The sequence below is a fragment of the Malassezia restricta genome, chromosome III (genome assembly GCF_003290485.1).
Source record: "Malassezia restricta chromosome III, complete sequence".
NCBI classification, from domain to species: Eukaryota; Fungi; Basidiomycota; class Malasseziomycetes; order Malasseziales; family Malasseziaceae; genus Malassezia; species Malassezia restricta.
This window is the reverse complement of record NC_040195.1, coordinates 926,915-954,773: the sequence shown is the minus strand read 5'-3', so window position 1 is coordinate 954,773 and position 27,859 is coordinate 926,915. Positions and strand designations below refer to the sequence as shown.

Sequence of the window (27,859 nt, the reverse complement as noted above, 5' to 3'; positions counted from 1 at the left end):
CAGTCGTGCAGGGACCAGGGATTTTTTCTTCCTCATGCCCTCAGGCAAGAGCCGCCAGGCGTCTCGCCCCAACAAGGACGTGACGGAATCCGCCTCGGAGGCCTCAGACGTGCTCTCCAGCACATCTTTATCGCTAGCTGGGCATGAGCTCCCACCTCGTGAGGCCGTATCTGAAACTCTGGCTCAATTCATACAGCTGCGCCGCTTAGACGTGTCCAACATTCAGGCGTCCGATGCATGGCCCCATGGTTTAAAAGATCTACTCTGGCTCGCGAAGGCTGTGCGTCAAAGCCGTAAAGTGGGCAAGCGGACGGGTCAGGCCCCTCTGCATCGTCGACTGACGTGGCTGAATCTCTCCGGTAATGCGGCATTGGGCGACTCGGATGGCCCCATCGACGGCCTGGATCTTCTTCCTGAACTATGCGTCCTGAACGCATCGCATTGCACCCTACGAGCTTTTCCACCCGCTCTTGGTGCATTATCGAATCTCAAGGCGCTTGTGCTATCCCACAACGCCATCGCTGCATTACCAGCGACGTTCCCGCATATGCCCGAGCTCAATACGCTGGTGCTCTCTCATAATGACCTGAAAGCCTTGCCCAAGACAATGCCTGCCTCCGTACCGAACCTGAAGAAGCTGAGCTTAGGGCACAATGCGCTTTCCTGCGATGGCATTCCCGACTTTCAAGTGTGCTCGCATCTTCGTGAAGTGCGCCTCAATGGAAACACACAGCTCGGTGTCCTACCGCCCCACATAGCAGCCTGGGGCCGAGGCGTCGATGGTGGTGCGCCTGGTCTCGTGTTGCTGGACGTGAGTGATTGCGGTTTGCAAGACTGGGATGCTGTCGAGCCCTTACTAGAGCGGCCTACGAACGATATAGAGCGGCATGGGCTTGTGAATCTCTCCGCCAAGGGAAACCCGATCGCGGGTGATAGGAGCTATTCCTCACGTTTGTGTGAGGCATTGCCATCGCTGCGGATTCTGGACAATGTGCGACTTCACGCACCCAAAGCGACTCTCAAAGAGCCAGCTGAAACGATACCCTCGAAGCGCAAGGAAGTAGAGCCTGCACCTGAGCCTGCGCCCCTGCAGGATGATGGGCCGAAAAAGGCACGCAAGCGCAGTGGTCGCGGACCCAAAAAGACCAAGAAGACTCCCGATATCCCTGCAGCCGAGCCTGAGGCGCCACGACGCAAAAAGATCCGGCGCAAAAAGACTGCCAAGGCTGTGGAAATGGATATGGACACAGAGATCCCACCTGCGGCGCCAGTCCGCTCTGCCGCGCCAGAGGAGCCAGAGGACGCGCGTTCGGAGCCAGCACCGTCGGGCGTCGTGCAGGTGGTGCAAGTCAACGAGACGCGAACCAAGCCGGCTGCGTCTGCCGCTGCCTTGCTGGGCAAGCGGCAAGACGATACTGCGTTACATGGCTGGTGAGTCAAGGAGGTACGACACCGAGAGTCGAAGCCAGCAATGCACGAATCCGATGGCGCAGTAGACGCTCGTGAGCAAGAGGGGCAGGAACTCCATGTGAGCAAAGGGTATCCGGGATGCTGTGGGGGCGAAGTGCATCAGCAGGGGCCATGCCACGTTGGTGCACACGGCCAGGACGCCGAGACCGTAGAGGTAGATCGTCTCGAGGGCATGCAATAAAATGCTCACGTTGGATGGCATCGGACGCAGGACGCGGCGCGACACGGAGCGATGCACGATGACGTACCAGAGGAGCGAGTAGATGAGTTTGATCGGCGTCTCTTGGTGTGTGTACAGCAGCGGGAAGAGACTCACGATCGACACCGCACTCAGGATCTGGAAGGTGCGCCAGTCGACGTAGCGGCGGTGCGCCACCAGGCCCAGGGGCAACGCGGCCAGCAGGATGGCTTTTTCATGTACGTGCCATCCTACGCCGAACGAGGCCATGCCGCACAGTGTCACGCACACGACCAGGCGAGTATACGATGGCTTTCGCCACAGCGGCACAACGTACACGAGGGCCAAGGAGAGGGCCAACGCAAAGCACGTCGAGGGCGGCACGTTCGGCAAAGCACCCATCACCGTATCGCCGACCAAGCCACGCGACGTGGAAGCCAGAGTCTGGTGCTGGAGTCGAAGCAGCACGCGGTCGGCGGCTGCGTACAGCGCCCACACATTGGGTGCCCAGTACGCGTGCATGAGGCCGCGGTGGAAAGGAAAGAGGCGCGTGTACATGGCATACAGGACATTTGTTTCGTACGAAACGTCGCGCATGGCATCGAGCACGAACGGCAGGATGCTCAGCAGGAAGGGCACGAGCGTCGCAGCGCCAAGCTTGATGGTGCGATCGATCGCCGCGCTCACCGCCGACGCGGACGTCGGCAGGCTCGGGAGCATGTACGCACGCAGCAGGTACACAAAGTACGCCGGCGCGACGTATATGTAAATGTGCTTGAGCTGGAGCAGCGAGGCAAACAGGGCGGCACAGAGAAGGGGGCGATGCGTCCGTGCGGCCCACAGCGATAGGAAGAGCACGCCGAATAGGAAACCGTTGTACTGGAAGTGAATGTGGTCGACCATGAGCAGACCTGGATGCAGCAGAATGCTGAGGAGCAATACGTTTTGCGTCTCGTCGCCCATCGTGCATCGCGACAGCAGATACAGGGCGTAGACCAGCACGCCCTCCGTGCACAGCACTGTGGCTCGCATGTACGCGACGCACGACCACGCATCGTAGTTCAGACCACGCTGCACGTCCACGATACGCGCATCGATCCATGCCGCCGGCTGTGCAAGGAGCCACGACAAATACGCAAAGAACGGTGGGTAGTCGAGGGTCCATGGCGAGGTCGCGTCGACGTACCATGCCCGCAGCGGCAGGCTATAGGTGATCGCGAGCCAGTTCCGATGCACCTCCATGTCAGTCGAGCGGTAGGCAGGCCATAGCAGCACCTTGATCGCCGTGCCCAGCAGCACAGCCGCGGCTCGTTCCATCGGCGCGGTGGAAGGACACGTACCTCCATTGGCGCGCCGTTTTTTTTCGCATGAGCGCACCACGACACGACTATTATCAGACGGCGGAGCACGTCGTGCTCAGCGTGTATGTGCGGCACCAGCCGAAGGAAGACGTGAGTGTGCGTGTCGAAGGCCAGGAGCTACGTGTGTGTGCGCCGGCGCTGTCAGACGCCTTCACGCTGTCGTTGTGGGCGCCCGTATCGCCGGAAGTGGACGTGGCTGTGGTGCCGTCCAAGATCGAGCTGACGCTACGAAAGTGCGAAGGCGGCGTGATGTGGCCGACGCTCGTAGCTGATGGCACACGCGCTGCGGCGCCTGCGCCTGCATCGATGCCGTCGACGGCGCCGCGTCCCGCGTCCAAGTGGGATGCGCTCGACTATACCGACGCGGACGACGCGCCGCCTTCCGGTTCGGGCGATGCGGAGCTGAACGCCTTTTTCCAGAAGCTGTACGCCGACGCGGACCCGGACACGCGCCGCGCGATGGTCAAGAGCTTCCAGGAGTCGGGCGGCACGGCCCTCAGCACCAACTGGGCCGACGTGAAGGACAAGACCATGTCGGTCCGTGCGCCTCAAGGCTTGGAGGCGCGGCGATACGAGCAATGACATCTTTTCTATTTATTCTTCATCGGGGGCATACGACGGCCAGCCGCGCGTCGGTGGCGTCATGGTCGGCGCACGCAGCTCGCGTGGAAACAGCGTCGCCAGACGCGTCCGGGCCATCAGACGAGCCCGTTTCTTGGCGAGCATGCGACTGCCGGCGACTTCGCCGCCGTCCGCACTCGCCTGCTGCGACAGACCGAGATGCGCGAGGCGCTGCTGCTCCTCCGCGTTGCGCTTCGTCGGGCTGCTGTACTCGTTGGCGCGTTTCCACAGCGTGGTATCGGTGCGACGCAGGTCCTCCAGGGCCTCGTCCAGGCGGGCGCGCTTGGTCGCGAGCGACGCGGCGAGGGCCGCCTTCTGCCGCCGCTGATGCAGCTTCCATGCGCGGTGAATCGTTTCGTAGACGTCGGCAGACACATCGCCGTGCCCCACAGCGTCCGCGAGCGTCTTGGGCCCCGTGTTCTTCTTGCCCGTGGGCGGCGCGGGGAACAGCAACTGACGCAGCTGCTCGTAGCGTGGGTCGTTGCCGGTCGGCACCACCTGCGGCGGCGCAGCGCGGCGCACCGCACACGTCGAAAAGGCGCGCACGTCCGAGCGCGGCACAGAGGGCGCACTCGGCGGGCGAGACGCCTTCGCTCGGATGTCGTTCAGCGCCGAGCCGGCGCGGATCCATTGGAGATGCGTCTTGCTCAGCGAGTGGCGCGTCGGCAGCTCAAACTGCTCGCGCACGTTGCCGTCGTCATCAAGCTTGGTCACACGCACACGCACCTGGACGTCCTGCACGTCCTCGACACCGGGACGCAGCAGGTCAGCGAGGTTGACCGTCTCGACCATGTCGCCGCTGCCGATGCGCTCGTAGTCCTGCTCGTTCTCGAACAAGAGCGTCACGACGCCCTGCTTCCGCAGATTCGTCTCCGCGATGCGCGCGATGCTGCGGGCCAGCACGACCGCACAGCCAAAGAGACGCAGCTGCAGCGCCGCATGCTCACGCGCACTGCCTTCGCCGTAGTTGTGGTCGGCGACAAGGACCCATGGCTGGCCCCGCGCCCTGTATCGCTGAGCCATCGCAGCGATCGTATCGTGCCGCGGCTCCACGGCCTCATAGTCGCGTGCATCGTTGACGCGGCCCGTCTCGTCATTTACCGCGCCCATCAGCGTGTTGTTCGCAATGTGGCTCAAATGGCCCTTGTACTTGAGCCAGGGACCGGCGGCCGAGATGTGGTCCGTCGTGCACTTGCCGCGGATGCGCATCAGGCACCGCATCGGCGGGAGCTCATACGAGCCATGCGCAAAGTAGCTTTCAAACGGCTGCAGCGCCTCGAGACGCTCGCTCTTCGGATCAATGTCCACACGCACATCCGGCTGCGGCACAGGCATCGGCTCGGGCATGTACGATGCATCACCCATAGCATAGCCATGCTCAGGCAGCTCCTTGTCCGCGGGCGGCGCGAATCGGAACTCGGACCCGTCCGGCGCCGTGAGAGCATCCGTCATCGGGTTAAAGTCCAAACGACCCGCAAAGGCATACGCCGTGACAATCTCTGGCGCGGCGAGAAAGTTGAGCGTCTGCGCATTGCCGTCGTTACGACCACGGAAGTTGCGGTTGAACGACGTCAGGATCACATTGGTCTCGCCCTGCTTGTCCGCACGCTTCCACTGGCCGATACACGGGCCACACGCATTCGCGAGCACCCGCGCACCCGCGTTCGTCAGCGCAGCTTCAATCTGGTCGCGCTCCATGGTCGCACGCACCTGCTCCGAGCCGGGCGTCACGTCCAAAGGCACCTGGACTTTCATGCCGCGCGCCTGTGCTTGCTGCGCAAGGTCCGCACAGCGGCTCATATCAGCATAGCTACTGTTCGTGCAGCTCCCAATCAATGCCCCACTCAGTTCGACGGGGTGCGGGCAGTCTGCCTGGCGCGCCCGCGCCACAAAGTCCGAGAGCTTCATATTCAGGTCGGGCGTGAAAGGGCCATTCAGACTCGGCTCCAGCTGGGACAAGTCAATGTCAATGACCCGGTCGTATTCGGCACCGGCATCTGCGCTCAAAAGACCCGCACGAGCAGCCTGCTCCGCCGCACGCGCCACGGCCTCACGTCCCGTCGCGCCAAGGTAGCGGCCCATCGCGGGCGTGTATGGGAACGCACTCGTCGTCGCACCGATCTCAGCGCCCATATTCGACATCGTAGCCAGGCCCGTAGCCGGCAGCGTCTGCAGTCCAGCGCCAAAGTACTCGACAATGTAGCCCGTGCCGCCACGCACGGTCAGCTCGCCGGCCAGGTGCAGAATCACATCCTTGGCCGAGCACCATGGCGACAGTTTGCCATGCAGGTGCACACCCAGCACCTTGGGCGCCAGGAGCTCCCATGGCGTGGCAGTGAGGGCATCGACGGCGTCCGCGCCACCCACGCCGATCGCGAGGCAGCCCAGGCCTGACGCATTCGGCGTGTGCGAGTCCGTGCCGAGCATCAGCAGACCGGGAGCCGCGTAGTTCTCAAGCACAATTTGGTGGATAATACCACTGCCTGGACGCCAGAACTCAATGCCATACTTTTGGCACGCCGACTCGAGGAACGCAAATACCTCACGCTGCGTGTCCAGAGAGCGCTCCAAGTCCGCCTGCGCACCCTCAAATGCCTGGATGAGATGATCACAGTGCACGCTCGCCGGCACGGCCGATTGCGACATGCCACACGTCATAAATTGGAGCAGGGCCATCTGTGCCGACGCGTCCTGCATCGCCAAGCGGTCGATGCCAAGACGCAAGTACCGCGCACCACGCACCTTACTGGCATCAGCACCTGCACCTGCGAGATCCACAGCCGGATCAAGCAGGTGCGTGTACAATAGCTTCTCCGACAGCGTCAGGGGCCGGCCACCGACCAGAGGACGGACCTGCGACAGCTGCTCGAGCAGTTCAGCGTACCGCGGCATGCGCGACGGATGCACACGAGCTTCCGATCCTGCGTGCGTCGCAAAGCAGGCGCGCGCTCCAACGCGCACGCCATGCGTCACACGCCTCGCTCGACGGGCGAATAGCTGGTGCATGTCTCGATCCAGGAAAGAGAGTCGCAAATCTTCGCACCAGGGCAGATGACAAATCACGTGGGGACCGACGGTGGCCTGGGCGGAGGGCGCGGATTTTTTGCTCCGAGACGCTGATGGCAGAGTTGGGGCTGTGGGTGCCGGGCTTTGGGACGAGCAGTCTGTGGCATGAGGCGCCGCCTCATGTGTACGACGCCGTCATGAGGCCGGCTGCTCAAATCACCGGACTCGGCTCATGGGTGTGTGATGGATCAGAGGGCTGGGGTCCCATGTCGCCGACGCGCGATTTTGATCTCACGCCCTGCTTTCAGGCCGCCATACTGTGGTTCTTACCCGCTGCGCTGTTCATCGTGGCTGCTGTGCGTGCCCTGCGCCGATGGTCACAGTGCGAAGTGCAGGAGCGCTCTGAAAACTCAATGCAGGTCCTGCATGAAAAGGACGGCGTCATGACCGCTGTGACGCTCCTGGCGTTTGTCGAATTCGTCGTCTTGATCGGTATGCGAAGCCATCTGGCTCCAGCGCAGGCCTCGCTTACGGGCGGGATCCAGATCCTGGCATCAGGCACGATGCTGATCGCATATGTGCTCGCTGCGTGGCTGCAACATACCATGCACATGAAAGCGCGTCACGGCTCCGATGAGACACTCGTGCTGTGGCTGCTGCACCTCTTGATCGGTCCAGTTCGTGTGCGAACTATACTGCAGGTCGCGCCCAAGTCGACGCTTGTCCAGATGCTCGTGGTCGTGCCGCTGTGCATGCGTCTGCTCTTCCTTCTCGCGGCGCTGTTTCTCGAGTGCTCCGACGTCGAAGTGGGCGACTCGATCGCATTGCCCGACGACGACGATGACGTCGAGGCGGAAGCCGAGCCTGAGGAAGAGCCAGACGAGTTTGCGCACAAGGCCTCACCGATAGAGAAGGCCAACCTGTTCAGCCGCTTGTCGTTCCATTGGATGCAGCCGCTCATGTCGCTGGGCGCTCGCAAGTTTCTTCGTGAGTCCGATATGTGGTCCCTGCCCAAGAGCGAAGAAGCCGAGCAGCTCGGGCATGCGTTCCAATACCATTGGACGAAGCATGCGCACGCATCGCTCGAGCGCGGTCATCCGCTCGAGTCGACCGGCAAGCTGCGCTTCTGGCAGACCCTGTACTCTGCATTCGGCGCGCCCTTCGCCTTGGCGGCCATTTTCAAGGTCGTGCAGGATGTGATGGCGTTTGTACAGCCACAGATTCTGCGCGCTCTGCTGGCCTTTGTGCAGACATGGGAATGGGCACCGACAGACGCTCTGCGTGGCACGCCGCTGCGTGGCTTTGTCATGGTAGCGCTCCTGTTCATCACGTCGGCGATCCAGACTTTGAGTCTGCACCAATACTTCCAGCTCGTAAGTGTCGCGGGCATGCGAGCGAGAGCCGGCGTCGTGACGGCCATCTTCCGCAAGAGTCTGCGCCTCTCCAACAAGTCGCGAAGCGAGCAAAGCTCAGGTGACATTGTGAATTTGATGAGTGTGGACGCCAATCGACTGCCAGACTTTTTGATGTACGCCCACATTTTGTGGTCAGCTGTGTTCCAGATCGTGATTGCGTTCGTGTCGCTCTTCGACCTGCTCGGCTGGTCGGCCTTTGTTGGTGTGGCGATCATGCTAGTCAGTGTGCCGGTCAACACGATCCTCGCGACATATTTGCGTCAGCAAAGTGCTGTGCAGATGAAGGTGCGCGACCGCCGCACTGGTCTGATGAACGAGATCATTCTCAACATCAAGTCCATCAAGCTTTTTGCATGGGAAGAGGCTTTTACGCGCCGCCTGCTGAGTGTGCGCAACGGCGAAGAGCTCCCCCTGCTCCGCAACATTGGCGTAGCCAGTGCCGGCTTCAACTTTTTCTGGCAGGCGATTCCATTCTTTGTATCGCTCGGTACTTTTATCACGTACTCTGCGACCAGCTCACAGCCACTGACGGCTGACATTGTGTTCCCTGCACTGTCTCTGTATCAGCTGCTCAACTTTCCGCTCTCGATGCTCGCCGGCATCGTGTCGATGTTTCTGCAGACCCAGGTCTCGGCCGGCCGTCTCGCTGCCTTTTTCGACAGTGAAGAGCTTGATAACCGCGGGCGTCGACATGCGCCAACGCCTGCGCCGCCAGGCGGCGATGCTGTGCGGTTCCGCAAGGCGTCGTATGCATGGTCGGCGGAGCAGCTGTCGCCGACGCTGCATGAATTGGACTTGACCGTGCATAGTGGCGAATTGCTGGCTGTGCTGGGTCGCGTCGGTGATGGCAAATCGTCATTGCTGTCGGCCATTCTCGGCGACATGGTCAACGTGCATGGCCGGCTCTCTGTGCATGGCCAGGTGGCCTTCTTCGTCCAGGGCGGATGGTGCATGGGTGCTACTGTGCGAGATAACATTCTTTTTGGCCGCACCTATGACGAGGCTCTGTATCGCCAGTGCCTGTATGCATGTGCCCTCGAGCCGGATCTTCTCGTGCTGCAACATGGCGACCTGACGGAAATTGGCGAGCGCGGCGTGAGCCTGAGCGGTGGGCAAAGGGCTCGAGTCGCGCTCGCGCGTGCATGCTATGCCATGGCAGATATCTATCTACTTGATGATCCACTGGCCGCCGTGGATGCGCACGTCGGAGCGCATCTTTGGGAGCATGTGATTGGGCCGCGGGGTATGCTGCGGACCAAGACGCGCATCTTGACCCTCAATGCTGTGTCGTACCTGCCACAGTGCGACAAGATTGTCACTCTGCGGAAGGGCGCGCTGCTGGAAGAGCGCGGCACATTTGAAGAGGTCATGGCAATGAAGGGCGAAGTGTACCGTGTGATTTCCAGTCTGAAGAAGAGCGAGTCGCAGGAGCAGCAGGAGGAGGCACAGGCCGAGCTCAAAAAAGACAAGGTCCAGGCCACGGAGCATGCGAGCCGCCCGCGTCCGCGCGAACTGTCCCTGCTGGAGCTCAAAGCGACCACGATGCGCCACCTGCGCGAGTCAAAGTCGCCCCAAGAAATCCAGGAGACAGGCTCCGTCAAGTGGAGGGTGTACAAAGACTATATCCAAAGTGCCTCGTCTGTGGGCGTGGCTCTCTTCTTTGTGGCGCACATACTGACCCAGGCATGTATGATTGCGCGAGACGTTGTGCTGAAGCAATGGAGCGCCGTCAATGCGCGTCCGGACACGAATTTCGACAAGGCCGCCTCATACTATCTGACGCTCTACGGCTCCATGGGTATGCTGACGTCGGTGGGCGTTTGCATCGCTCCCATGATCCTGTACGTGTGGCTCGTACTCAGCAGTGCGAAACGCTACCACGACAGCCTGTTCTCTTCGGTGCTGCGATATCCACTGCAGTGGTTCGAGACGACGCCGACCGGTCGCCTGCTCAATCTTTTCAGCCGCGATATCAGTGTGATCGACGAAGTGCTTCCACGAGTCATCCAGGGCATGGCACGATCGTCGGTCGTCGTGATGGGTGTTGTGTGTGTCGTAACATACTCGGTGCCGGCTTTCCTTGTGGCCATTATTCCCCTTGCTATGGCGTATCGTGCGGTGATGCGATACTATCTCTCGTCTAGCCGCGAGCTGAAACGCATCGATGCCGTATCCAAGTCGCCCATCTTCACGTGGTTCCAGGAGGCGCTAGGCGGCCTCTCGACGATCCGCGCATTCAGCCAAGCATCTGGGTTCACACACGCGTTTGAGACGCGCGTCGACCTCAACCAAATGTGCTACTTCCCCGCCGTTACGTGCAACCGGTGGCTCGCTGTGCGCATCGAGTTCCTGGGCTCGTTCGTGATCCTGTTTGCCTCGACCATGGCCATTATTGTGGTCACCACCGGTGGGCGTATGAGCGCCGGTCTGCTGGGTCTGATGCTCTCGCAGGTGCTCAGCACGACGCAGACACTCAACTGGGCTGTGCGCTCGGCTTCCGAGGTCGAGCAAAACATCGTGAGTGTTGAGCGCGTCATGTCGTACGCGGGCCTGCCGATGGAGCGTGAGGCTCATATTCCAGAGACGCAGCCGCCGCCATCGTGGCCGTCTCGCGGTGTGGTAGAGTTCCGTCACTACTCGACGCAGTACCGCGCTGATTTGGAGCCCGTGTTGCGCGATGTATCGTTCAAGACCCGCGCCGGTGAGCGCATCGGCGTCGTGGGTCGCACGGGCGCAGGCAAATCGACGCTCACACTCGCGCTCTTCCGTATTCTCGAGGCGACAGAGGGCAGTGTGTACATTGACGACATCGACATTTCGACCCTGGGTCTGCAAGATCTTCGGCAGTCGATGGCGATTATTCCCCAGGATGCCCAGCTGTGGCAGGGCACCTTGCGTCAGAACCTTGACCCGCTGCACCAGTACACGGACAGCGAGCTGTACCGCGTACTGAAGCAGGCGCGTCTTTGCGGCATTGTGGATGATCATGCGGCAGGTCTGCTGCAGCCCGTCTCTGAAGGCGGAAGCAACTTCTCGGCGGGTCAGCGTCAGCTCATTTGCATTGCGCGCGCGATGGTGCGTCAGTCACATATTCTCGTGCTGGACGAAGCGACGAGCAGCATCGACCTCGAGACGGACCAGCTCGTCCAGCAGATCGTGCGCACTGGATTCACCGGCACGACGATCACGATTGCTCATCGCCTGAACACCATCATGGACTCGGACCGTGTGCTGGTGCTAGAACAGGGTCGAGTCGTGGAGTTCGACGCGCCCGCCACCCTGCTCAAGAACCCACGGAGCCAATTCTATAGCATGGCGCGGGAGGCCGGACTTGTCCAGGCGCCGCCAGTGTAGGTATATGTTTCCTTGCTATACAGATGAACATGCGGTGGCTATTTTTGCTCCATATTCAGGCTCGTGAAGACGGCCGGTGTGGCCGGGCGGTATGGATCGTGGTGGTGCGACCGACGAAGCAGTTGGTTCTGCGACGGCGAAGTAGGAGACAAGTGAGGCTCGTCGAGCGTCTCCATCGGCTCAGGCGCCGGCGACAACGCCGTATGCAGCGTCGGTGACCGCAGGCCACGACCTGATTCCCAGTCTTGCACGAGTCGCTCCCATTCGGAGTGGTACTCGTCGCTATGCCGAGTCGGTGGCTCCTTCGGTAGTTTCTCTGTCGTCGCTTTGGAAGGTAGTTTTAACGACGCGCCTCGAAAGCGGCGCAGTGGTGGGGGGATCAGGGACGAAAAGGTGCGTGACGTCGCGCTGCTGATGCGCTTTACGGCGGGGACACGCGCATCCTTTGAATTTGCATTCGATGCATCCATCGAGTCAGGCGTGCTTCGGTGATCGACATAAAACGTCGGCAAAGGCGTGTTGGTGTCAGATCCGCGACGTTGCATCGACAGCTCTGGCGGAGCAGATCCAACCGACGCAGGCAAAGACGACCAGTTCTCGGATACGTCGTGGTATGGTACAGCCTGAGCATCGTTCATAGAAATGGTCGGCAGGGGTATAGAAGGTCTGGCATGGCCTTCCTCACTCGTCTTGCAGTACTTGGACTCGACATCGGGCGACTTGGCGTACCATGTCGAGACTTTGCGCGGCGTCTTTACATCGTCCAGCTTGATGCCAGATATGGCACCTGCATCGGAAAACTTCGAACGCGACCGAAACAGGACCGACATGATCGCGTGCAGCAAACGCGCCAGGAAGGAAAAGCAGCTGCGCCGCATACAGGCAAGGAGTAGAACCACACCCAGGAAAATCAGAGCGTAGCCATTCTTACGCAAGAAAATCAGGAAGCCCGCATCGCCCGCATGCCAAGAGCTGCCATACATATGCACGAAAAACGAGTCCGGCACCTGATCAGGCTCGAGATTTTTGCCGTACAAGCTCTTCGGCAGAACACGAATGCCTTGAAAACCGCGCCCGGGCTGCTGAGCATCAGACGGCGCTACCTTCTCGTGCACACTCGCAAAAACACGGTGCAGCGTCGAGACAAACATCGGCCCCGTAGAAAACATAACCGTGGCATAATGTGTAAAGAACCTGTGGTTAAACTTATTAAGCGAGCGAATCAGCAGGTCCATGAAGGAATGACCAGGGACGGAGAACATGAGATCGTTGCTCACTCCGACAGGGATGGTCTTGGGAAGGATGAGATCAAAGCGCAAAAGCGAATCAAGGCGTTTTTGACATCCAATATCTAAATCCATGTACACGCCGCCATATTTGTGCAGCACGAAATACCGGATCGCATCGGCACGCTGAATATTGTAGGGATACGCATCAAACGTAGGCAGGAACCATGGGTATTCTTTCTCGATGAACTCACGCGAAATAGCATCAGTCCACAGCATGTACTCATAGTCAGGCATGAGCCTGGCACAGCCTTCGCGCACCTCGGCCCATTGCGGTGGAAGCTCCTCCGTCTTCCACGTCTGATGAATGATGCGAGGTATCTTTTCAGGAGGCATCGCATCCTCTTTCATCTTCATAGGCGAGCCATGATCCAGCACGGCTGGCCGTTTCGACGCGCGAATCTCTTCCCATGTGCCTAGTTCCGAGACGCGTATGTATTCATCCTCGTTGATACGAAAGTGCTGGCGAATTAATGCCAGTACAATGATCGTCCCTAGTAGAAATAGGGCAAATAAACGCACTAATATGATGGAGCAGCGTCCCGATCTAAGCCCCATCGCATAGATTCACCACAAGAGGGTGTTGAAAAAAGCGCCTTGGTCCCACACCGAGTTGACCTGGCGGCACTTGAGTCCTCGACCGAGTCCCAAGTTGATCACGTGATGAAGCTCAATCCCCGGATGATGGGGATGCCAAGAGTTGAACGCCGCAGTTCGAGCTGCCGGGTCTTGGGCGCCGTTGTGCATGCCCTCTTCGTCGCGTTCGCGTGCGACGCATGCACGCGTACTTATCGACCCTGCGCTCAGAGCAAGCCTCGTGCACCTACCAGCGTCATTGTGCTCAACATTGATCGCACGCAATGTCGTCCCTCAGACGCTGATAGTCGAGCTTGGAACGGAAGCGCAGACCTACTATGGTGGCTGGACAGGTATGAGTCCTAATGCCTCCGTTCTTAGTGACCCTAATGCGAGCGACTGTGTCGTTGCAAGTCCTGCGCTTGCTAGTCTCTTTTCACCTGGACTTTCTGACGGCACGCTGCTGTCGATCCGCCTATTTCGGTCCCCACCTGTACCGATCGCACAGGAAGTGCACGTAACACCCGTCAGTCCAGATGATTGGGAAATCCTGAGTGTCCATGCTGGTGAAGTCGAAGATAACATGCTCTCTCAGGTCCGTGCGGCTAAGCAAGGCCAAGTGCTGGCTGTCTCCGTGGGCCGTAGTGCCTCGACGGTGATCAAGTTCGTGGTAGACCGCACCGTACCGCCCACACGACCTCTTAATACAGACCACACTGATGAACAGTTGTCGGCTAGCATTGCTGTACGCCTGTCCACCGACACTGAGGTGATTATTGCGCCAAAGACTCGGTTCGCCCAGGTTCCAGAAGAAGAGCCAACTAACCTCGCCACATTCCCTTCAAGCGCTGCCCCTTTGACATCGCATTCAGCACAAAATGCCCTTGCTCATGTCGCATGGCGCGTTCTTCCAGCCTCCTATGTCCCTGATGATGAGCGCGACCTGTCGTGGGCTGTCGTGGTGCCTGCGGCCTTCGCGCCGCCCGACACGGATCGGCCTGCATACGAGCTTGTGGCGCTGGCATTTAAACATCATAAGCTATGTGTGACAAGAGTCTCCTGTCCTTCGTCTGTCAAGGACGAAGATGCGCCACAGAATGCGACAGCCAGTGCTTCGTTTGGGCCCGGTACGATGCCGGAGGAGGAGGCAGCCTCTCTTCATATACAGTGGCCTGAGCGTCATGTGTGGATTGGGGCGTCCTTGCGTGACAAGCTTGGCCTCCAGGATCTCGACCTTGTCACACTCTCAGCTCCGTCTCCTGGCGCTGTGCGCGAGGCCGACAAGCACGAGGAACACAAAGGTGTACACCTCTGTGTAGCCGAGCCCGATCCACTAGCGGGTATGGCTGAGCCATTGAAAAAATGTCTCGATACCGTGCGTGTTGTGCGCGCCATGCGTGATATCAATGTGGCTGAGCAGGGCTGCATGGATGCTATATCGAGTGGACAGCTGCCACACCCCCCTCGCCGTCCTTTTTCAGGCACGAGTGGCATCCTTTTGACAGGACCATCTGGCTCCGGCAAGACAAGTTTGGCTCGCGCAGTTGGAACGCACCTAGCTCACGATCCATCACTGCTGTATCGTCTGCAAATTGTCGATTGTGCCCAGTTTGTTGAGGAGCGCATGCCCCTCGTACGTGCGCGATGCAAAGAATGGCTCGACGAGGCTGCTTGGCATGCACCGACACTTCTGGTGCTGGACAATCTCGACCTACTTATGCCTGCTGATGGTGAGCACGTCGATACGTGGCGCTCATGTCACCTCGCTCATGCTCTTGTGGAGCGCATCGAAGAAACGGTGCGTGACTATGACGTGTTTGTGCTAGCCACGGCCCAAAACGCCTCTGATGTGCATGCGTATCTTCAGAATGCACGTGTGTGGGCACATACGCTCTCGATCAAGCCACCAGCCAAGGAGGCTCGTCGGCAAATCCTGCATACGCTCGTGCAGCAGGTGGCTTTCCGCGCACAAAGTGCCGTACCTGAGCTTGACTACACGGATCTGGTGACCCATACGGATGGCTACCATGTGGCGGACCTGAAAATGCTGACGGATCGCGCCGTGCACGAAGCTACCATTCGTTGTGTGCTTGATGCGCGTGATATTATGCTCGACATGTGTGACTTTGATCGTGCGCAGGAGGGGTACACGCCTCTCTCGTTGCGTGATGTGAAGCTGGAAACATCCGCCACCGAGTGGGCCGACATTGGCGGTCTGTTTGCAACGCGTCAAACACTCCGTGAAACGCTCGAATGGCCGACCAAGTATGCAGCCATCTTTGCCAACTGTCCATTGCGCTTGCGCTCCGGTCTCTTGCTCTACGGCTACCCGGGATGTGGGAAAACGCTCCTTGCCAGCGCTGTCGCGAAAGAATGTGGCCTCAACTTTATCAGCGTCAAGGGCCCTGAAATCTTGAACAAGTATATCGGTGCGAGCGAAAAGTCGGTGCGCGACTTGTTTGAACGTGCCGAATCGGCCAAGCCATGCGTTTTGTTCTTTGATGAGTTTGACTCTATCGCTCCAAAACGTGGACACGATAGCACGGGCGTCACAGACCGCGTCGTCAACCAGATGCTGACGCAGATGGACGGTGCCGAGGGCCTGGACGGTGTGTATGTGCTCGCAGCAACATCGCGGCCTGATCTCATCGATGCTGCGCTGCTTCGTCCTGGACGTCTGGACAAGTCGCTTTTGTGTGATATGCCGTCGCGAGATGACCGAGTCGATATTCTGCGGGCGATTGCGCGAAAGGTGCCACTAGACGCTGACGTCAACCTCGATGTATGGGCCCAAAAAACTGAAGGGTACTCGGGAGCTGATCTGCAGGCGCTCATGTACAACGCCCAGCTCGAGGCCATCAACGAAAATTTGCGAGCGCCGGAGAAAAGAGAAACGACGGAGGCACAGGATACGATTAACGTGGCATACCTCAGCATCCCCCCCATCGATGACAGCACGGCTCATACCGTCAGCGGTGCGCAGAAACTGGCTCTCGGCAGACGACTAGAACGCATGGTGCGGAACACCGACATGGACCTGCCAAGCCGGGGCAAGACATCCTCCGAAGCACCGCGCAAAACGCTCCTTGTGCATACCTCACACCTCGACACCTCGTTCCGCTCTACGCGGCCCAGTGTCCCGCCGTCCGAAGTGGCACGCCTCGGCCGCATCTATGCTGAATTTTCTGGCGACAGGAAAGCCATTTTCCCCGATGGCACTCCCAGCAACCAGATCGGTGCTCGCACGAGTCTTATGTAGTGGTGTTGGCTGCGGCTATATATACCTACATTCATTACGCAGAAGCTTCGTCCTCTTCCATCTCAGCAGCGCCTACCGTGTACTCAGCGGCAATGTCCCAACGGCTGCCGCCGGCACTAGCACCGAGGTATTTGACGAAACGCATCACGCCTTCGTCACGTAAAACGACGTTGAGAGTATTGTACGACGGCGTCACATTAAGCAGCACACCATCGAAATCGTCATCCTCGTCCTCGTCCATATCCTCGAAGTCCTCATCCTCCTGATCATTTTCTTCAACTGGCTCCTGCTGTTCCTCTTCTTTTGCACGCTGCGCACGCCGTGACTCGGCACTTTGGTAGACAGCCGGATCTTCCTCGCCTTCATGCGGCGCCAAGTAGCACTCCCAGCCGCCTATGTCGCCACGATCCCACATGCCCTCGAGCTTCTCAACATCCTTCTTGCTCAGGACACCCTGCGATACAGTTTCTTTGTGCTTGCTTGCAAGACCCTTGGGCCGAGCCGTGTGTTTGAGGACCTTCTTGGCACTGCCGACTACATCAGGAGTGAGCGTCAGCGTCAGATCAAGCACCGTCTCGTCATCAGAGCGCGCCAGCGTATAATCGAGACCAGGGCGGAAACGGCGAGCACGAATCGGTCGTGCGGCCATGGGAATAAGCTGGGTAATATTGGACACAAAGTGGCGGAAAGCCGCCGAGGGGAAGAGCTGGTGCGTTAGAACATGCAAAAGGTCAGCAGCGCTCGAAGGCACAGACACCAATGGCGACTGCGTTTGAGCATAATCGATCGCTGGCGCCGTAGATGGCGTGCAAGCTGAATCAAGTGTCGCAAAGCGCTCACGGTGCGGAGGACCAGCAAGAACCCACCGTCGGTCTTCGTCACTCGGTTGCAATGCACGGTTTGTGCCCACACCATGGTGCTGGATTCGCACTGAGTCGAAGCCTACCCGTTCCTGCTTTCCATGCCACCATACGAGGCCGTCTTCTTCATCCTTAGCCCTCAAAACGCGTTCAAGCGTGTCTGCTACATCTTGCCGCAAAAAGTCCGAGAGAAGCAGATGCGAATCTTCACCGAACTTTTCAAAGAGCGTCGACTGGATCTTGGTGGTCAGGTACGCCGGATTAATAAAGTGGGCAAGGAACTTGAGGTGCTCTGTCGACATGCGTGAGCCGGGCAAGGATGGGCCGCCGTACGTAGCCTCATCGTACTCGACAAATGCGTCCATAAACTTTTTGGAAATCAGACTGCCGACTGAGCTAAACTCTTTTTCTGCCTGCAGCTCTCGATCCTCCTCTTCTTGAGAAAAACCTGGCTCATCTGGCTGAAGGCGATGGAACCAGCCAGAGATACTTAGTCGAGACTGCGTTGGATGCACGACCTCCTCAACGCTGTGGAATGAGTGACCGGGCTGCACGACAAAGAAATTGAACTGATTCCATTTGATCGGTACAATGTTTGATGGTAAGTCATCTGGCACATGCTTTTCTTTCACAGGGTACATTTCAAACGAGCCGCCCCACTCTGGCTGCCACGGCTCGGCAGGGTCAGGCAAATACAAAATGAACGAGATGCGGCGCGTAGAAATAACGTCATCGTGGTTTAGCAGGTGGCATCCATGGCGGTAGTCATTAATGCTCATGTCCTTCTTTTTAGCACTCAAAGGACCACACCCCGTCACGCGGCGCAGCCACCCACGGAATTCGTCCGAATACATAGCATTGCGCAATTTCATGAGGGACTTGAGTCGATTCGCTTCCTCTTCGCCTAGACCATCGAGGTTCGCAAGGTCACCTGTTTGATTCACCTTGTAGATATCTGTTTCCTTCTCTGTAAAATGCAATTCCTCGATGATCTCGTCTCTAGCACCGCGCAGCAGATCCTCGCTGACAAGGTCGTTGATGACCGAATGGTGGTAAGGACCACTTTGATTATACTCTTCGTGCTTTTTCGTGATAAAATCGTCTTTGAAGACATGCTCGCCAAAGCATGCACGCACGTCGGCCATCGTACGTTCTCGTGGTGTCTGGTCAGGGGAGCGAGTGGCGCCAAAATGGCTTCGCCTGTGGAGTCAGTGCACGTGATCTCGTTTAGCTGGGACTGCGCGTTCCCAAAGTGAAAAAGCTGTCCTTATGGGTCTTGTGCGTCTTGGCCCCTGTCGACGTCTCGTGCTACGAAGCGCCATGGCTCCACAGCCTATCTTGTTGAGCGCGAGAACCGTGGCCAAATATGGCATTCATATTCGCGCAAATGAGGCTGCATTTCGCGAGAATAGTGCTACTATTGTAATGCCATCGAAGGAGGCGGCTTTTTTGAACCCCGTGCAGGAATTTAATCGTGATCTCAGCACCATCGCCATCATTACATGGAGTCAAATGCTAGATGGTGAAAAGCGCCAAAGATTCGAGGCGCGAAACAGGGCTCGATCAAAGCGTGCCAAGGCAGTTTCGGGTGAGCCAGACGCCAAGCGTATCAAAACCGATGAAGAGCCACACGAGCATACATACCAGTCGTACAAATTCAAGGCACTTGAGGCACTGAGTGCCACAGGCTTGCGAAGTATTCGATACGCGAAAGAAATCCCGCTGCTGGGTTTTGTGCAAGCGAACGACCTCTCAGCCACTGCTGTCCAGGCGCTAAGACGTAATTTGGCTCTCAACTTTCCTCCAGACCGCCCGGTGAACGAATGGATAAAAATGGACGTTGAGCAAGCAGATGAAGAAGAACATGAAGTGGAAGCAGAGGCCGATCCGACTCCGTCAGGCATACATCCCGACTGCAAAGTGCATGTGAATCAAGGCGATGCTATATCACTCATGTATGAGCACCGCGACTTGCCCAAACGGTATGACCTCATTGACTTGGATCCCTACGGTACAGCTTCGCCGTTTCTCGATGCGGCCGTGCAGTCTGTTACCGATGGTGGTCTGCTGTGTGTGACCTGCACAGATCTCGCCGTGCTGGCAGGCCACAATTACCCGGAAAAATGCTTCTCACTGTATGGCGGTGTCAGCATAAAAGCCGAGTACAGTCACGAAGCTGCGCTACGTTTAGTCTTGCATTCAATTTCCATGGCCGCCGGCCGCTACGGACGCTACGTGCAGCCAATGTTATCACTTTCGATCGACTTTTACTTGCGTGTTTTTGTACGCGTATGGTCCCGACCTGAGACTGTGAAGCAAAATGCATCCAAGACGGGTCTGGTATATACGTGCTCGAAGTGCAGCAACTTTCATATCCAGCCGATGGGTCGCTGTACGGAATCTCAGAGCTCCAAAACGGGGCATTCGACGCTGAAGTTTGGCTCCGCATCAGGTCCACCCACAGATACCCACTGTGCCGAGTGCGGCGGTACATTTCATGTAGGAGGCCCGATGTGGTTTGGCCCCCTACACAACCGAGCCTTCTGTGATGAGTTGCTCGCGACACTCGATTCCAACAAGCATCCTGTTCACACCGAAGCACGAATTCGGGGCATGGTTTCGACCGCACGCGACGAGCTGCCAGATGCCCCGTTCTACTTCCACCCGGCCAAAATCGCTGGCCTATTTCACTGTGCGAGCCCTGCTATGGCACCGATGGTGCATGCGCTGCTGCATGCCGGCTACCGAGTCTCGCGCTCGCACTGTATACCAGGTTCTATCAAGACGAATGCGACGCGTGGTGAGATCTACGATCTGTATCGCACGTGGATTCGGACAAACCCAGTGAACCCAGAACGATTAAAGGAAGGCTCACCAGCCAAGGGTCTGCTTTCGCATGTGCGTGAGGATGGCACGCCAGCCGTACAGCACCGCGAGTTCGAATGGGACGTCGAGCATCCTGATACGCACAGCGTGATTCATGGTTCACCTACCGACAACAAGGCGGTTCGCTACCAAATGAATCCCCAGGCCAACTGGGGACCGGGTACTGCAGCCAAAGGTCATCGAAAACGCGTGCATCGCAGCCTCGCCCCCGAAGAACTAGACCGCCGAACTGATGCGTGGCGCAAGGACCGCACGCAAGAGGTAGGGGAGGACACATCATAAATAATGGGCTACATAGCATGAGAGTAATAGGTATATACATGCTAGACGACTTTAGATGCCAGACTGAGAATCTTGCCCCAGCCGCGCTCGCGCAGCTCGCTCGAGACGACGCCGTTAACGCGCGAGCCAAGTGGCTCTTTGCGGTTGTTCAGCAAAACACATGCGTTGTCGTCGAATTTGACAACACGACCGTCGGGCCGCTGTGATTCCTTTTTTGTGCGCACGATGACTGCGTGGCGCACATCGCCACGGCGAACTTTGAGAGCATTCGATGACGCGCTGGACACTTGATTTGCAGGGATCGGCTTGGCCTTTTGGACGACTACCACGACTTCATCACCGACACGACCCAGTCCCATCGAGCTCTTGTACCTCATGACCCGAATGCATTCAGCCACGAGGCCCCCTGAGTTGTCGATAATCGACATCGTTGACTTGAGCCCCAGCATCGTATGTGTCGCGAAACAATCGTTCGGCCAGCATCAAACGAAGATCGAGACACATTGTATGTCACGTGATGTGTATGTGGATCGCTGCGTCCCACTGTGCGGGACATGCACGTCGACTACATCCAGGCACTGATTTCGAAGATGGCGCCCACAAGTCGAATTTATCTGACGCGGCATGCAGAGGCCGAGCATAATGCGACGGGTGACTCGAGCATTGCCGACGCTCTGCTTACACCGCTGGGCGAGAAGCAGGCACAGCGTCTTGGTCTTGTGACGCCTGAGCTGCAGTCAACAGTCGAGTTGATCATATCGTCTCCTCTGAGACGCACGCTACAGACTACTGAGGCTGGATACAAAGATGCTATTGAGCGTCTCAATGGACACGCGAATGTTTTGTGCCTTCCCCAGCTCCAAGAATGTAACGATGTACCCTGCGACACTGGTTCGCACCGCAGCGTGCTCGAGGCACAAGAGGCCTTCGCAAAATTCAATCTCGAGCACCTGACGCCAGATTGGACGAGCAAGCAAGGATTTTACGCGGCAGACTCTGCATCACTTGAAAAGCGTGCGCAGTGGGTTCGCCAATTTCTTCGTGAGCGACCTGAACAGCACATTGCTGTCGTGGCACATGGCGACTTTTTGCGCCGTCTTACAGACGAACCGACTTCATATTGGGCCAATGCTGAAGTGCGCGTCTTTGAGTTTGCGCCCAATGCGGTAACGACGGATGCGTGTCCTCTCGTGTTTGTCGATCATGTCGAGAAAGGCGATTGGAAAGGCACTGCTTCCTCGACAGGCGTTGCCCACACGTCCGATCTCTCATCGATGGAAGAGCGCGTGCGACAGATCCAAGCATCGGTTATGTCCCAAACTAGCGAGCTGGAGCAGCTCGACAAGATGTTGGCTGCCGCCGAACAAAAGCATGTACACCTTAAGTCCCAAATGGGCTCGAGTGATCCATCAGCTTAGGCTTCTTGCAAAATTGTGTTCTAATATATATATATATAGTGTTTATCGATACGCGTTGTACTACATCAGGAATATACGGTATGCACATCGTTAAGATCATTAGCCCTGAGCACACTGCACTTGAGGACCTCCAGCCTCGTCATCTTCCATCTCGCCGGTTGTAGCAGGGCCCGTGCGTGCACGGTGTGCCTCATGCTCATCAATCGAGTCCATAACCACATCTTCGACATCCAGGTCCTTGGACAGTGCAGCTGGTGCAGGGCGAGCTGGCAAGGCCTTTTCAAGCGCCTGGAGCTGTTCTTCACTCAGGCTGTCTGGGAATTTGACGCTCAAGTTCACGTACAGGTCACCCATTTCGTGGTGGCGATACGAAGGCATACCCTGGCCACGCAGCACCTTCATGTCACCGGGTCGTACAATCTCACCACGAGGGATCTCGACGGACAGCGCGTGATCGTCCAAGTGAGGAATGCTCACGCGACCGCCAGCCAGCGCAGTAAGTAAGTCGACTTCAACGTTCACAAACAGGTCGTTCATTTTACGCTTGAATCGAGGGTGTGGCTGTTCGTCAACAACTATGATGACGTCACCGGGAATCGTGTTCGGTGCTTGATCGGCCTCTTCCTTAAATGTGATCTGCTGACCATCTTCCATACCCTTGTCGATGCGTACTTCAAGCACCTTGCGCTCCTGCGTGATCTTTTTACCGTTGCATTGCGTACAGCGGTCTTTGGGATTGATCTGTTCACCTGCACCGTGGCAGTCTGGACATGTTTGTTGCATTTGCTGCACCATAGGTCCCAGCTGGCGTAGCACCACCTTGATACCCTGGCCATTGCAAGTGTTACACGACTTCACGGCACCTTCCTTACCACCGCGGCCCCCACACTTGTTGCATAGCACATGCTTTTGAAGCGCAAGCTTCGTCAGCTTGCCGTTGTATAGATCCTCGAGCGTAGCCTTGACACGGTGCACAAGATCCTTGCCCTTCCTCGGACCACGCGGACGGCCGCCACCACCGAAGAATCCGCCAGCTCCGCCGAAGAGCTGAGAAAACAGGTCTTGTGGGTCCATACCGCCACCCATCATGCCTTCGCTCAGACCCTCCTCACCGAAGCGGTCGTACATTTCACGCTTGCTCTCATCTGCCAATACCTCATAAGCCGCGGTCACTTCCTTGAACAGCTCAGGATCACCACCCTTGTCAGGGTGCAGTGCCAGTGCCTTCTTCCGGTAAGACTTCTTCAGCTCAGCCTGGGAAGCCTCAGGCGACACACCCAAGAGATCGTATAGCTGGACGTTAGTATTACCCTTTCACAAATATGCTTCCACATACTTTCGTCTCCCTGTTTGGTTAGATACTGCCTCGAACACGCGCTATCATACGTACTTAACCATGGTATATGCTGGATAACTCAGTCGTCCGACTGCCTAGCTGCACTTTTTGAAACACACGAGTGGATCGACACGCACGCAAAAAAAGAGTTCCAATGAACGTGCGTATATTTTACGCAGGCATTGCAGCCCTGAGAAGACGTCGCACATGGATTGTTCCAGCGCTTTCCATGCTCTACGAAGAAGAATGTCACGTGAACTTACTAAATTGGCCCACACGAGTACGATAGAATGACTATCGCTACGGCGCGCAGGCTCACGCACAGTCAGCTCAAAGCCAGAAAAATCTCTCGCACTTTTGACGTTGTATTACATGAGTCTCTACAGACTCGCACATACTGTAATCTCACTTTCATGTTCAGTAGGTGCTGCGTTGCGTGAGCTATAGTATGATCAGATAAGGGTGACTAGCTTATTTGCTAAAAGCTTCTCCACATTCACGAAGCTCTTATCGCCGGTTTGCAACGAGCATATCAGTCCATCCAGTGAATGCAGGATCCTGATATACGTGGTATGCCATCATGTTCTATTTCTGTGCATGAAAAAAATGAAACTGTGCATGAATCTTCGTTAAGCGTATCCTCTGATACATTAGATACTTCATTACCTACCGTGCAGCCATCGATGCATAAGTCAGTGGCGTCGTCAAAGAAAGCGGCATTTACGTTCTCGCCCGCAGTCCTTCTTTTCATGGTGATCACTCTGTTTGGTTTTGGTATGATGGCTGGCACAACAGTCACATCTGTGGCGGCGCCATCGATCCAGAACTCTCTGAGTTGGGACCTCCCATTTATGCCAAAACGTGCTGTTGATCATGTACAGCCCCCTTCAACAGCTTTTCACGTCGACTTTTTCGAGCGCTTCACCAAGCGAGAAGAATCTCTAGGAGGTGACTCGAAAGAAGGCAAGAATATGCCTAAAGGTAAGAAAGTGGCGTTTGCCCTGCTGATCCCGATTCTTGTCATCTTATCTGGCATTTTTGCGGGTCTTACGCTGGGCTACATGTCACTTGATGAGACGCAATTGCAGGTACTTATGGCACAAGGAAGCCGAAAAGAGCGCGCGTATGCCAGCAAGATTGCCCCTGTTCGTCAGGATGGTCACTTGCTTCTTACGACGCTGCTGATTGCGAACATGATCACGAATGAAACGCTGCCGATTATTGCAGATCCTGTGCTGGGAGGTGGTATCCAGGCGGTGATTGTGTCCATCGTACTTGTGGTTATCTTTGCCGAGCTCATTCCCCAAAGTGTCTGCTCGCGATATGGCCTCTACATGGGTGCTCATATGGCCATGTTCACTCGTGTTGTTATGTTTATACTGTATCCTATTGCCTGGCCAGTGTCGCGCATTTTGCACTATGCGCTAGGACCACACCATGGTACAATCTACCGCCGCGTCGAGCTCAAAGAGTTGGTCACGATGCATGAAGCTGCTGGTGGTCATGGTGGTGATCTGAAGCATGATACCGTTACGATTGTTGGAGGTGCTCTGGACATGCAAGAAAAAGTTGCAAAGCAAGCCATGACGCCTATTGAGAGGGTCAATATGATTCCACTTACGGCGCGCCTTGACTATCCCACGTTGGATCGCATTGTTCGGTCCGGTCATTCCCGAATTCCCGTGTATCAAGATTTGAATGTGTCGAGGAGTGAGTCTGGTGCGGGCACACCAAACCGAGGAGAAACGGTATCATCGCGCATAAGCCGTTCTCTTGGTCTGACACAACAGGTGGCTTTGCCTGAAGCACCAAGCATCGGTGACGGCGCGGAGCTGGAACGCAATCCACTCGCAGATGATTCGCGGGCACTGTACTCACAACCAACGACCCTTGAGCCGAAGGTGCACCGAAAGATTGTCGGTGCTCTGTTGGTGAAGCAGTGTGTGCTACTCGACCCTGAGGATGCTGTGCCTGTAAGTGAAATGCTGATCAATGCGCTACCGACGGTGCCCTGGGATGAGCCTCTGCTGAATGTACTCAATGTGTTCCAGGAAGGCCGTTCCCATATGGCGATTGTGTCGCCGCACTCGTCGTACGCGGCCAAAGCTACTGTACCGCCAAAGACCAAAATTCCTGCCACGCTCAATGCATCGTCTGAACTCGAAAAGGGCACAGCAGCAGAGTCAACCAAAGAGCCCAAGATGAGGAGTCTGCGTTCGTCGCATCTCCAGCGTCTGCTGCATCGGCTGCGGGGTGGCAAAGCCAGTGACTTTGACAACCCGGATCATCCGATCAGTGCGAGTAGCACACTGCCTCCAGCGAAAGTAGTGGAGCAGAATCTTGCGCCGGATGCACCACTGGGTATCATTACGCTGGAAGATGTCCTCGAAGAGCTCATCGGTGAAGAGATTTTGGATGAATACGACTCGGACGGCCAGTCGGACACTGGATCGACGTCGACATGGGATATACCCATGAGTGAGAACAAAACGGATAGGGACAGCTTGGAAGACCGGCACGATCAGCGCTTGACGACTTCTTCGGCAACGCCGTCGCCATTGGTCTTCGTCAAGTCACCTAAGGCTTCGCTCGTGCCGCCATCCACGGCCATGCAAGCTTTGGAGGGTGACGACATCACACTCACGAAACCCATGATCTCGTCAGAAAATATATAATTGCACATAGCTATAGATTAAAGCGCCACCTTGAAATCGGCGCCCGTCTTAGCCTTGACCTCCTCGAGCGTTACACCGGGCTGGAGCTCAACGAGCGTGAGACCGCCCTTCTCACGGTCCACGTTGAACACAGCCAGGTCTGTGATGATCGTGCTCACACAGCGCACACCTGTCAAGGGGAGTTCCGTGTTCTGCACCACCTTGGGCTTGCCCGTCTTGTCGACGTGCTCCGTCAGCACAATCACACGCGTATTGTCAGGGTTCGACACGAGGTCCATGGCACCACCCATACCCGTCGCGAACTTGCCTGGGATCATGTAGTTGGCCAGGTCACCGTTCGCCGTGACCTGGAGGGCACCAAGCATCGTCACATCGAGGTGACCGCCACGCACGATGTCGAAACTGGCGACAGCATCGAACGCAGCAGCGTCAGGGCGCTCGGTGATCGATTCCTTGCCAGCGTTGATGATGTCCGTGTGCACATCCTCTTCCTTCGAAGGGTACGGGCCCACACCAAGCAGACCGTTTTCAGTATGCACATACACATCCACGTCCTTGGAGAGGTAGGAGGGCACCAAGTTGGGCATACCGACACCGAGGTTCACATACATACCATCGCTTAGCTCAGCCGCAGCACGCTTAGCAATGATGTCGCGCTTCGTGAGCTCTGTGGCGTCGCCCTCCGGCTTCGAGAGACACACCTTCTCCACCTCCAGAGGCAGCTCCGCCTTGACGATGCGGTCCACAAAGATGGATGGCAGATGCACTTCGTCCGAGGAAATCGAGCCAACCGGCACAATCTCTTCCACCTCAGCAATGGTAACACGCGCGTTGCGTGCCATAGGGTCATTGAAGTTACGCGCCGTGGAGTGGAAGATGAGGTTGCCAGCCTCGTCGGCCTTGCGAGCGTGAATCAAAGCATAGTCACCGTAGATGGCTTCCTCGAGAATAAAGTCGCGGTTGCCAAAGCGGCGCGACTCACGCGGCTTGGAAATGAGCACGGGCTTCGCCTCCTCGCCATCCTTCTTTTCGTACTTGAGTACGAGCTCACCCTTGTGGACGGCCGTGCCGTAACCAGTGGGCGTGTAGAAGGCAGGGATACCAGCCGCACCAGCGCGGATGCGCTCAGCAAATGTGCCCTGTGGGCAGAGATTGAGCTGCACCTCGCCCCTGAAAAACTGGTCACCGAACTCGCGGTTGCCACCGAGGAACGAGCCCGTAATAGAGCGAACTCGGCCCTCGCGAGCCAGGAGACCGACACCACGGCCAGGCGTACCGAGGTTGTTCGAGTACACATCAAGGTCTTTGAGTTCAGGGCGCTTAACGACCTCGTCCAGCAGTGTGCGAGGCACACCACAGAGACCAAAACCACCCACCATGACCTTGGCACCGACTGGGATGTCGGCGATAGCGGCCTTAGGTGTCATGATCTTGCCACCACCGGCCTGCTTCAACTGTACAGACAGACTCGAGAAGCATCGCTTGCTAGCAACAGCATTGGGGCGAAGAGTGGCACGCACAGCGGTGAACATGACGGAAAGAGGTGGGTTGACAAAAAAAGTAACTCCGAGCTCAGGAAAAGGTGTATTTATACGATTACAAATCTGTGCTGGGCATCTTCTTACATCGCTTCATTTCGGCTCGCGTGAGATTTCGAGTGGTGTCATTGGACGCCACATCTGACTCCACATCTGACGAGTTCGACCCTGTGGTCCGATTGACATGCCACCCCGCCTGCCAAGATCTGCTGTGGAGCAGTGCATTGCATAGAACGGAGTGGTAGAGTACGTACAGGGCAAGGAAAAGAGTGTCGCGGGCGTTGCTTGTACATTGGAAGGTCTTTGACGCGGCCTTCCTTGCCAGCCTCCCCTGCGGT

The 27,859-nt window shown here is 57.2% G+C and overlaps 14 protein-coding genes across 14 annotated transcripts; 7 read left to right on the top strand and 7 right to left on the bottom strand.

Annotated features, from left to right (window-relative positions):
• Positions 1–34: 34 nt before the first annotated feature.
• On the top strand, positions 35–1,435 carry MRET_2218 (Ras suppressor protein 1; the record flags this gene model as incomplete). The annotated part of the gene is made up of 1 exon (XM_027628845.1): positions 35–1,435. One exon carries the CDS (start codon positions 35–37, stop codon positions 1,433–1,435), a length of 1,401 nt encoding a protein of 466 aa, XP_027484306.1.
• Positions 1,421–2,965, bottom strand: MRET_2217 (alpha-1,3-glucosyltransferase; the record flags this gene model as incomplete). The annotated part of the gene is made up of 1 exon (XM_027628844.1): positions 1,421–2,965. The coding sequence occupies one exon, from the start codon at positions 2,963–2,965 to the stop codon at positions 1,421–1,423; it is 1,545 nt and encodes a 514-aa protein (XP_027484298.1).
• A 50-nt stretch (positions 2,966–3,015) lies between these two features.
• On the top strand, positions 3,016–3,591 carry MRET_2216 (suppressor of G2 allele of SKP1; the record flags this gene model as incomplete). Its single annotated transcript, XM_027628843.1, has 1 exon — positions 3,016–3,591. The coding sequence occupies one exon, from the start codon at positions 3,016–3,018 to the stop codon at positions 3,589–3,591; it is 576 nt and encodes a 191-aa protein (XP_027484297.1).
• Positions 3,592–3,603: 12 nt separating this feature from the next.
• On the bottom strand, positions 3,604–6,636 carry MRET_2215 (homoaconitase; the record flags this gene model as incomplete). Its single annotated transcript, XM_027628842.1, has 1 exon — positions 3,604–6,636. One exon carries the CDS (start codon positions 6,634–6,636, stop codon positions 3,604–3,606), a length of 3,033 nt encoding a protein of 1,010 aa, XP_027484300.1.
• A 113-nt stretch (positions 6,637–6,749) lies between these two features.
• Positions 6,750–11,405, top strand: MRET_2214 (metal resistance protein YCF1; the record flags this gene model as incomplete). Its single annotated transcript, XM_027628841.1, has 1 exon — positions 6,750–11,405. The coding sequence occupies one exon, from the start codon at positions 6,750–6,752 to the stop codon at positions 11,403–11,405; it is 4,656 nt and encodes a 1,551-aa protein (XP_027484299.1).
• Positions 11,406–11,443: 38 nt separating this feature from the next.
• MRET_2213 (mannosyl phosphorylinositol ceramide synthase SUR1) lies at positions 11,444–13,249 on the bottom strand (the record flags this gene model as incomplete). The annotated part of the gene is made up of 1 exon (XM_027628840.1): positions 11,444–13,249. The coding sequence occupies one exon, from the start codon at positions 13,247–13,249 to the stop codon at positions 11,444–11,446; it is 1,806 nt and encodes a 601-aa protein (XP_027484302.1).
• Positions 13,250–13,436: 187 nt separating this feature from the next.
• Positions 13,437–16,526, top strand: MRET_2212 (peroxin-1; the record flags this gene model as incomplete). Its single annotated transcript, XM_027628839.1, has 1 exon — positions 13,437–16,526. One exon carries the CDS (start codon positions 13,437–13,439, stop codon positions 16,524–16,526), a length of 3,090 nt encoding a protein of 1,029 aa, XP_027484301.1.
• A 34-nt stretch (positions 16,527–16,560) lies between these two features.
• MRET_2211 (L-ascorbic acid binding protein) lies at positions 16,561–18,531 on the bottom strand (the record flags this gene model as incomplete). Its single annotated transcript, XM_027628838.1, has 1 exon — positions 16,561–18,531. The coding sequence occupies one exon, from the start codon at positions 18,529–18,531 to the stop codon at positions 16,561–16,563; it is 1,971 nt and encodes a 656-aa protein (XP_027484304.1).
• Positions 18,532–18,706: 175 nt separating this feature from the next.
• Positions 18,707–20,554, top strand: MRET_2210 (tRNA (guanine26-N2/guanine27-N2)-dimethyltransferase; the record flags this gene model as incomplete). The annotated part of the gene is made up of 1 exon (XM_027628837.1): positions 18,707–20,554. The coding sequence occupies one exon, from the start codon at positions 18,707–18,709 to the stop codon at positions 20,552–20,554; it is 1,848 nt and encodes a 615-aa protein (XP_027484303.1).
• A 41-nt stretch (positions 20,555–20,595) lies between these two features.
• On the bottom strand, positions 20,596–21,003 carry MRET_2209 (mitochondrial 54S ribosomal protein YmL38 YmL34; the record flags this gene model as incomplete). Its single annotated transcript, XM_027628836.1, has 1 exon — positions 20,596–21,003. The coding sequence occupies one exon, from the start codon at positions 21,001–21,003 to the stop codon at positions 20,596–20,598; it is 408 nt and encodes a 135-aa protein (XP_027484258.1).
• A 141-nt stretch (positions 21,004–21,144) lies between these two features.
• Positions 21,145–21,972, top strand: MRET_2208 (uncharacterized protein; the record flags this gene model as incomplete). Its single annotated transcript, XM_027628835.1, has 1 exon — positions 21,145–21,972. The coding sequence occupies one exon, from the start codon at positions 21,145–21,147 to the stop codon at positions 21,970–21,972; it is 828 nt and encodes a 275-aa protein (XP_027484259.1).
• Positions 21,973–22,071: 99 nt separating this feature from the next.
• Positions 22,072–23,370, bottom strand: MRET_2207 (DnaJ subfamily A member 2; the record flags this gene model as incomplete). Its single annotated transcript, XM_027628834.1, has 3 exons — positions 22,072–23,265; positions 23,309–23,318; positions 23,363–23,370. The coding sequence occupies 3 exons, from the start codon at positions 23,368–23,370 to the stop codon at positions 22,072–22,074; spliced, it is 1,212 nt and encodes a 403-aa protein (XP_027484252.1).
• Positions 23,371–23,856: 486 nt separating this feature from the next.
• On the top strand, positions 23,857–25,983 carry MRET_2206 (metal transporter CNNM; the record flags this gene model as incomplete). The annotated part of the gene is made up of 1 exon (XM_027628833.1): positions 23,857–25,983. The coding sequence occupies one exon, from the start codon at positions 23,857–23,859 to the stop codon at positions 25,981–25,983; it is 2,127 nt and encodes a 708-aa protein (XP_027484253.1).
• A 17-nt stretch (positions 25,984–26,000) lies between these two features.
• On the bottom strand, positions 26,001–27,515 carry MRET_2205 (3-oxoacid CoA-transferase; the record flags this gene model as incomplete). The annotated part of the gene is made up of 1 exon (XM_027628832.1): positions 26,001–27,515. One exon carries the CDS (start codon positions 27,513–27,515, stop codon positions 26,001–26,003), a length of 1,515 nt encoding a protein of 504 aa, XP_027484250.1.
• Positions 27,516–27,859: the final 344 nt, after the last annotated feature.